We start from the raw sequence: 9,756 nt of genomic DNA, 5'->3' as shown, positions 1-9,756 counted from the left end.
TGCCCATCCCATTCCAACGGATGGCGGAGTGGTCGGAGCTTCTCCTACGTAGGAAACTTCCTCGGCGCATCTTCTTCCCCGAGACAGAATCCAAAGCAGCTCGTGCAGTTGGCCAAGGTGCAGGGGAGTCCCCGTATACCAGGTGAGTCAACCACCTGTGCTTATTCGACCCCACAATGCTTATCTCCAATTATCTGAGATGCAAATCCATCGTTAATTTTAAAAACAGGTTGGTATCCTCACATAGAAACCGCATCTGATTCACCTGAACAATTGAGATGATCATGCACCATTTTTTTTTCACGAAATCAGTAGCACTAATGCACATGATCAACTGATTTTTCTACGTTGGATTCATAGAGTATATTGAACTCATTACAATCATTGTGGTGCCTCTATTTTTCAGGTTTAGAGCTAGGCCACTACTTATTTCAAGCATCGCACGACAAATTTCCTTTACGCCAGCAAACGAGTAGAGGTGTCAAACTTATTTTCAAAAATTAGAGTAATATTTTTGCCCCACTGAAGTAGTATTTTCTACTATTTAGAGTAGTATTTCCAGAATTTTGAGTAGTATCATAATTCAGAGTAATATTTTTCTGTACTTTATAGTAGTTCATAACATGTGAATTATGCGACCAGATGGTAATGCTGCCACACAACAGCACAACCACTTCAGCAGTCAATGAGATGTCTTACTCTGGTGCAAATAATTATGCAATTCATCAGTCATATTTTTTTGTAAGCTATGCACTATTGAAGCTATATGAACTGTTGAACTAATCAATTTTTGTGGTCTCACAGAATGGATATTTGGGCTTCAAGATACCAAACCTATGTTTGGCATTGCCGATGAAGGGGGTCTAATCTTTTTTTTTTCTAATATCGTGTTGATAACCTTGCATATCTTTCATTGTAGAAGCTACAAGCTAGAAGGATGCTGAGTCAGATGCATGCATAGATGTTTACACACTTTCTTTTGTTCATGGAAAGAGTGTAGTAAAATTTTGTTCATCTGTGTGTATAAAGATATCTATGAGTAATTATTTCTTTGTTGTATAAATATTTACGTGTTCTTACATTTGAAATTACTCCCGTAGGAAATAAAAAAGGAGTACGTGCTCCTCGGTTGGCATAGAAAATTACTCATTCGTTTACAAACTACTTATTCGGCCGGTAACTAATTACTCCTCTCTTATGTTCATATAGTTCATTTACTTTATAAAATAAAATTGAGTCAGATTAATTACTCCACATCTAACTTGACTAACTACTTTTTTCTATAAATAATTGCTCCTGCAACTGTTGTAAATTTACTCCTTTGTTTCCCTTGACTAACGTTTGCGAATAACTTATTGTTCCGCTCCTCGACTAATTACCAAAGATATTGTTTAGGTATGCCATCTTGGTGGTGAAATTGGTCGATGGGATGAAAGATAAGTTGAACCATTAAATTGCCTTCTTGGCAGCCTCAAAAACAATTTTACACAGTTGCAGATACCAATTCATCAGACTTTTACTTTTGTATGCGTTTGAGTGTTGCATGAATGCACAGCTACATGTCTCCCCCAAAATCTTGTCCACCTACCCGGACGCAAGCAAACCTTAATTGCTTCTGGAATCCATCTGTTGCTCCAAATTTTCATTAATTGCAATGAACCTCCATGGAGGCCGCACATTATGCATGCAAAAAAAAGTCATGCAAGCAACATTAGGGTTTAATTAGCTATCAATTCTTTGACAAATACAAGAATGGAGGCGGTGATCATGCATGTCAACTACACATCAATGGAGCGGTGACAGCGTCATTGATGGCAATAATAACTTGACACTAAATTGAGCGTTACATCAAAATTGTATCTAGGATGCTACGTGATTTTTACTATCCGCGATGAAAATGGAGTAAAACTTTGTCTAGAGGGCTTATCAGAGCTCCAGACAAAAATGACTTTACTATCCGCGAGTAAAACTTTGTCTAGATGGCTTATCAGAGCTCCAGACAAAAATGATAACGCATTTTGAACATACTTCTTTTTTACTCTTCATGCTCCAATTTATACTTCCCGTGACTACAGACAAGTGGAAGCCGAAATACGTGCACATACCAAAACGGACACACTGTTCACTTTTTACTTCCAACGATTTCTTAATATCACATAGCTCCTTAGCTGATAACACCTCAATTTCCATTTTCAATGGTCAAATGGAATTTTTTTGAATTACTAACCATTTAAAACTACTTTAATACAATAATGGAGACCATCCGCGTCAATCAAGGGTCACTGTCCCCATTTAATCCATTCAATATACTCTGTACTGAGATTTTACTCCCATATAACCAAGGCACCGTAATTTTCTATAATTTTGCTGAACTCGCCGAAGTCAACCTTGCTCCGCCGTGGGTGTTGAATAGCTATTCAGCAACCCGCATGCTATATATATATAATCAAATGATAACACAATAAAAAATTAAAATAAATCCAAAACCTGAATCAAAATTATATGATTATAATACAATTTTAAAGCGCATCAATATAAAATTCTAACTTTTATCATTATTAATATATTATTTATATTATTATTTATATAGAAATATTAACCATAATGTGTGTGTCATCATATATTCATGTATAAGACAAGAGATAAGAATACGAATTTCATGTTGTTCACATAACTCAAACAAAATGTTCAATTAAATACATATCAAATATATATGCATGTGTGATGCAAAGTGAGAAAAAAATTAGTAACTAAGCCTATCATGTTTTTTACAATTATATAATAATAAATATGTATATTTACACTACTGGATTAAAATATTTAATTGATTAAATAGAGCGTGAGATAGATTATTATTAGATATCTCTAACTAGCCTGTGTAGGAGCACGTGTTGATAGACTAGTAGACATAAGAAGAGTTACGGATGATCATGACAACTTCATATATATGTATCGGTGGAATAAATAGCACGCCTAGTGTTATTCATACCAAACATGGAAAGCGACATATAAAAGGAAAACTCTCAAATGACACTGTAGTAACACAATCTTTTTGAAAAAAAAAACAATATGGTAATTCCTTCGTCATATATGGTTCGAGAAAAACGTGTCTCGCGACATGACAACTTTTTTGCCCCCAACTTTCAGCACAAATGAAAAACAAAACAACGTTTTAGTTTTCGAACCAACGGAAAACGATAAAAGGATGATGATAAATCCACATTCTTACTCTTCTTTCTATACGTAGGAGTGCAAAATATATAGGAAAAATTTAAAGATATTCTCCCTCAGCTCCCAGCCCTCCAGCGACAAGAGGACGGGCACAATTTCCTGAAAAAGGGAGAGAGGGCGGCCAGAACCTTCGAATCTGATCACGAAGCTAAAGCAACAGGTCAATCTATCAGGGCCGGCCGAAGGAGAGGTTGGTGGATGTCGCCGTTGGCTTTGGTCGATCGCTGTTGTCACTAGCAGCAGGTAGAGGCAGGCAGCCGCCGTGCGGAGCTACGTGGTGTGCTGGCCACAGTCCCGGGAGCCACACGTTGGATGGGCCGAGAGTGAGAAGGGCATCGGGTCACCTGCTGCTGCCGAACGGTACGAGAACTCCATCCCTGGCCAACCGACCAACGCCTTTCCTTGTGTTTGCTGTGTCTCGTTACAGAAGCTTACTAATTTCCTTGATCGAAAAAAAAAAAAGCTTACTAATTTCCTTCTCCTCCTAGCTACCCTCCGGCGGCATTTTCAGAAAACTACTGTACGTCGCGCTTTATTTCGAATTCCACCACGACTATCGGTGGTGTGTGTCTCGCATGAATTGATTGATGGGGTCTTCATTTCGTTTTTTTAAGTTGCTGTCATATCGAATATTTAAATGCCAGCTAAATATAAAACTAATTGCATAAGTTACAATTATAGCTCTAGACGAATCTATTAAGTATAATTAATGCATGATTAGCAGATGATTACTGTAGCAATTAGGTCAATCTCAATGGGAGTACTATAGGAGTGTCATGGACATTAAATTTACTAACATGTACCAATAATATGAAAAGAAAGGAGAGATGAGTGTCATGAAATATAAGAGGAGTCTCATCACCATGACATTCCACTGACACAGTTCTCAAGTTTCCAGTCTTGGTAACTGTGTCGTTGACACTTCCACTGAGACTGATCTTAGTGGTCAAATTATAAATTAATTAGACTTAATAAATTTATCTCGTGATTAAGTCACGATTTATGAAATTAATTTTGTAATAAGTCTATTTTTAATACTTCTAATTGGTGCGTAAATATGCGATGTGACGGGACATATGATATATACTGAAAAAACTAAATTGAGCCTAAGGAAACGTTGTCAAATCCAAAAGCTTGACACACTCTATCATCATCCCTGCCCCCATGTTCGACCTTGTGCCCATTCCTGACACGATAGCTGGAGGAGATAAGATAGATAAAAACACGTGTTTTTTTTTCTCAGCTGATCGAAGATCGTTTCTTTCGTTCGGCCGTGGCGAATGCGATGCACGCCACGTGCTATGGGCTAGCTACCTGCATTGTATATGTCACAAGAGAGAGGCGCAGATCGAGATCGAGATTAAACTGACCGATGGATCGTAGCTAGCTAGTAGGACTCTCCTACTCGATCGATCGGGCCGGGGGGGCCCATATGATAGATCAGGCGGCGGCGCCCGCAGTGTGTGCTGGAGAGGTATGGACGATAGCTGATGCCTCGCATCGTCGGGACAGGCATGCATGCAGGGGCGCGCATGTTCACACAAGATTGCAGTCAAACTCACGGATTGACCAGCATTACTTAGGAAATGGACGTGTGCAAAAAGTAATTAAAAAAAACCATGCAAATTTCATTCGATTTTGAATTAGCTCTCTTGGACGTACACCTGAAGGCGCCCGCCGCCGCCGGTGGCCCTTGGTCGACGATCCGGCCGGAGCCACGGCACAGGTACTACCCCGCAATAAAGCAGCCGACACCACAGCCCGACCTGCAGGTGATCAGCCTCCACAGCACAACCACTTCACAGGCCATGGAAGTCGACGACTCGAGAGCTCGAGCTCGACTAGCGTATGTATAACTAGCTAGCTAGCAGAAACGACGCTCTGATCGATCTCGATCTTCTCCTCCGTACGTTTGGATATATCACTGGCTCGAACCACTAGTATATCGCTGTCTGGCTGAACCGTTGTCGTCTCGTCCAATTGGTGCCCTTTTTATGGTATCCACCGCGGAGTATGTATATACGGCGCGCCTTCTGCTCGTGAGTCGTATCTTAGAGAACCCCCCCCCCCACCCCCCCCCCCCCCCCCCCCCCCCCCTCGTGCGCAATACGATTCTACGAGTCACAAAACAATGCCGTTTTTCAGAAAGCTTGGAATCTTATCTTTTCATCACATCTTAGTGGACGTTTTTTTTTGTTAACATAGACCTTGTACGTATCTTATTTTTCATTTTTTTTATTATACAACATATCTTCCTTTTTTTCATTTTTTTATTACAACGTATCTTCTTTTTCATCGTGTATGTGTGGTCAACGAAAATCTGGATACGACGGACGCCATCAACAGATTTGGAGACGCCACAGCACCTGAGCCCAGAAAATAAGGCCCACGTACGTTTCTCTCCGGCCCAGGACACTCGGCCCATATGGTACCCATTGAAGCCCACATAGAGGAAGGAAGGAGGAGATGGTGTAAAAACAAATTTCATTTATATACTCATGACTCAAGTTGGCTAATAATTTTGACTGACAGACTTCAAAAGAAAAACCCTTCAAATTTTTTTGAGTCGTCTCTAAACTCTTTTCTTTATCTCATCTCGAACAAACTTCTTTTTTTTTATGAGGAGGAGATGGTGACTTGATCAGCGGCGGTGGCGTGCAGCCGGAGATGAATGAAGGCGTTCGATCCGTGGCCGGGTGTTCTTCAATAAGTAGAATAAGTAAACTTGCCAAAACCTCACCAAGAGGACTTGACTTCAATAAAATTAAATAATTTTATTGATCCAACAACTGAATGGTAGGCCCTCTTTCTCTTCTGTAATGCTATTATACCTAGTCAAACTATCTTTTGCATTTCAAATGAGAGACTAGTAATAAGTAGAATATATTGGAAAAGCCACATCCAATTCGAAGCAGGCGAGAGCTGCATTATTTCTGCACGACACTGCACTACATTGTGCTATAAATGTGGCACCAGGCTGAAGCATTTTGAGGCACCGGAGACAAGCACAGTAGCTTATTAGCTGTGGAAACGGTGAAGTAGCCAACAAGGCCAACTGATCGGTTAACCAGCGCCAACAAGCTAGCAGCGCAGCCACGCCGTCGTCATCGCCGACGATGCTTCGAGGCGTAGCCAACAGGTGGCGCGAGCTCCATGGCAAGGACTCGTGGAAGGGCCTCCTGGACCCGCTCGACATCGACCTCCGCAGGTCCATCATCTCCTACGGCGAGCTCGCGCAGGCCACCTACGACGGCTTCAACCGGGAGAAGCGCTCGCCGCACGCCGGCGCCTGCCTGTACGGCCGCTCCGACCTGCTGGCCGGCTCGGGCGCGTCGGCCGCCGCCGACTACGCCGTCACCAAGTTCGTCTACGCCACGTCGGCGCTGCCCGTGCCGGACGCGTTCCTCCGCCTGCCGCCGCCGGCGCTCAGGGACTCGGCGTGGTGCAGGGAGTCCAACTGGATCGGGTACGTCGCGGCGGCGACCGACGGGGGCGCGGCCAGGCTGGGGCGGCGCGACATCGTCGTGGCGTGGCGCGGGACCATGAGGAACCTGGAGTGGGTCGACGACCTGGACTTCACGCCGGTGCCCGCCGCGCCGGTGCTGGGCGCCGCGGCGGCCGCGCACCCGCTCGCCATGGCGCACAGGGGCTTCCTGTCGGTGTACAGGTCCAGCAACGCAAACTCCAAGTTCAACAAGTCCAGTGCCAGAGATCAGGCAAGTCCATCATCCATACTATCCAACCCTTCACGCTTCTTGTCCAATTCTTTCTGCACTTACCAAAAGAATATTTCATGCACAAATTACTCATGGTACTGTAGCACGCAGTTACGTACGGATCGAGATTCATAGGACCTAGTCATCAAGATAAATTTGGTAGGGATGACTAAGACATTTTAAACTATGGACTTAATTGAATGTGTCTCCGTCTAATTCGTGCTCGCTAACAACTTTGGGTTTGATCGTGGATACGTTTACTACAAACCTATTCAGATCGGCATCACTCAATAATTCATATGGTTTGGTTTCGCATATATAAGCTAGCATTACAAAACGGCACCTAACTCTTGGACTCTAGAAGGGGCAATTTTGCTGTATAATGTATTAAGAGGCAGACCTAGTACACATTTTGACAGTTTCAGCTAACGAGCTATACCGTTGATTTTTTTTTCAAGCATTGAGCTGTCAACAAACAAACAATACCATATACGAAGAGCTCAATGAATTAACAGCATAGTTATTAGCAACTGGAAGAGCATAATAGCCAAAGAAACTACGCAAGTCCACCTAGTCAATCACTAATAATGTGAGGACAAAGAAACTGCAGTGCCGGCAGAATGGTGGCTTGGGGGGTGGGTGTGACTCAGCACAAGGGCATGCATGGCCAGGGGCGCCGACGGGCATGGACACGTACTCCCGGACTAAGTCAATTGCTGTCGCTCTCGTGCACACCTTCATACGATTGGTTGTCGTATATATGTATATGGTCCCATTTTTGTACAAATAAGTGGGATGCGAGAATGCCTCTATTTTGGGATTGGACAAATTATATTTTCACTACTCGATCGTCCATCAACCCATGTGCCTACCGGGGCTAGCAATTTTAAGAGAAATCTATGGATAAATTTAGGGTCCAAAAGAATCAAAGTTGCTTATTTGAGCATGATCTCTCGCTCTCTCATTTGTTTATTTTCTAAGACAGATACTATGTAATATTTATACTACAGTTATGGGCATAAAAAAAATACTACAGTTATGGGCATAAAAATTTTTACAAGCTGAAATTTTATTTCTCCATTATTACACATCTTAGAAAAATACATTATATTTTTTTATTATTATTTTGATAGATTAGGATATTTAATAATAAATTAATCATTGCAGTTCAAAATTATATGAAAAACAATGATTAAAATTTATAACAATTTTTTTAATATGCGTTGTGATGTCCACTACAATCCTGCAAAATTTGAAATTAAACTTCAACTTGTGTATGGAGTAATAAAAAGACAAATTATATTATGGGGTAAGATGGACTAAATTGCATAGTTTAGGGGAGTAAATTGAACCATATTGTAGTTTAGGGGGTTATCCAAACTTTGGCTATAGTTCAGGGGAGTAATTTAGATTTCTTTCTAATTTTTATGATAGCACACCTGGTTAATTTATACGTAGATTTAGTTGTTACTATAAGTATTTTTAATAATCGCAAAATGTGGGTAATTTAGAAGCAAATGAATCCAAAGGCCATAGTTGCCAATAATGATTGGGTGCATAAAATCAATGGTTGGATGTTTTGCTTTTGTGTAAGAATGTTTAGGCTTTCTTTCTCTCTCTAGTGCGTCTTGCAAGGTTTTAGAGCCTCGAGCTAATATTTATTAGCAACAATATGATTGACAAAAAATGGGTACTTGAATCAAATATTTCTTTGACTTGAAGTGACTCTCTTTTAGTGCTGAAAATGGCTCCATCTAATGAAGGGCGTAATTTTCTTTAAATCATATGCTCAATTATGTCGATATGATAATATTCATTTACAAGTCTTTAGCATTAATTAGCATTGTGAAGGTAGTCCTATCCCAATTCCATACCACCGATGGAACTTCAGGTCTGACGTCGTTTTGTATGTCTCATTTTCTCGTCAACATGGCTTTTGCAAAGAAAATTAATCCTATTTATCAACCATTGACACTAACCATATATCAAACGCATGCAGGTTTTTGAGGAGGTGAGGAGGCTGATGGAGTTGTACAAGGACGAGGTAACCAGCATCACCACCACCGGCCACAGCCTCGGGGCCTCCCTCGCCACACTCAACGCCGTCGACATCGTCGCCAACGGCCTCAACGCACCGCCGAGCAGCAAGCCGCCATGCCCGGTGACGGCCATCGTCTTCGCGAGCCCGCACGTGGGGGACCATTTCTTCAAGGTGGCCTTCCGCTCGTTCCGCGACCTCAGGGCCCTCCACGTGAAGAACACCCACGACGTCGTGCCAGCGTACCCGCCGGTCGGCTACCTCGACGTGGCCGTGCCGCTGCCCATCACCACCGGCCGGTCGCCCTACCTGCGCCACCCGGCCACGCTGCTGGCGCTCCACAACCTCGAGTGCTACCTGCACGGCGTCGCCGGCGAGCAGGGGAGCGCCGGCGGGTTCAAGCTGGAGGTGGAGCGCGACGTCGCGCTGGCGAACAAGCGCGTCGACGCGCTGAGGGACGAGTACCCGGTGCCGGCGGACTGGTGGGTGGCCAAGAACAAGGGCATGGTCTTGGGCGCCGACGGGCACTGGATGCTTCAGGACTTCATGCAAGTCTAGTAGTTAATTAAGCTTTCTCTCGCTCGATCTCGTGCAAACCTTTATGCAAGGTTTCATAAGAGTTTCATTCTCATTAAATAAAGCAATCTTTTAAGCTTTGAATAATTGGATGTTTAATTTGTGTTACAAAATATCCCAACGAATTGGAAGAAAAGAAACTATAATTTCTCGTCATTTTTAAGAAGCTTTTGAGAAATTGAGAAGCAAGCCGCT

At 42.6% G+C, this 9,756-nt stretch overlaps 1 protein-coding gene across 1 annotated transcript; it reads left to right on the top strand.

The window, feature by feature from the left end:
• Positions 1-6,290: 6,290 nt before the first annotated feature.
• LOC120701182 (phospholipase A1-II 7-like) lies at positions 6,291-9,651 on the top strand (the record flags this gene model as incomplete). The annotated part of the gene is made up of 2 exons (XM_039985323.1): positions 6,291-6,947; positions 8,947-9,651. Coding segments are annotated over 2 exons (1,254 nt in total), but the record flags the coding sequence as incomplete, so codon positions are not given.
• Between the last annotated feature and the right edge of the window lie 105 nt (positions 9,652-9,756).

This window comes from Panicum virgatum, chromosome 3K (genome assembly GCF_016808335.1).
Source record: "Panicum virgatum strain AP13 chromosome 3K, P.virgatum_v5, whole genome shotgun sequence".
Classification (NCBI taxonomy): domain Eukaryota; kingdom Viridiplantae; phylum Streptophyta; class Magnoliopsida; order Poales; family Poaceae; genus Panicum; species Panicum virgatum.
The sequence above is the reverse complement of the archived record's forward strand: the minus strand, read 5'-3'. Positions and strand labels throughout refer to the sequence as shown.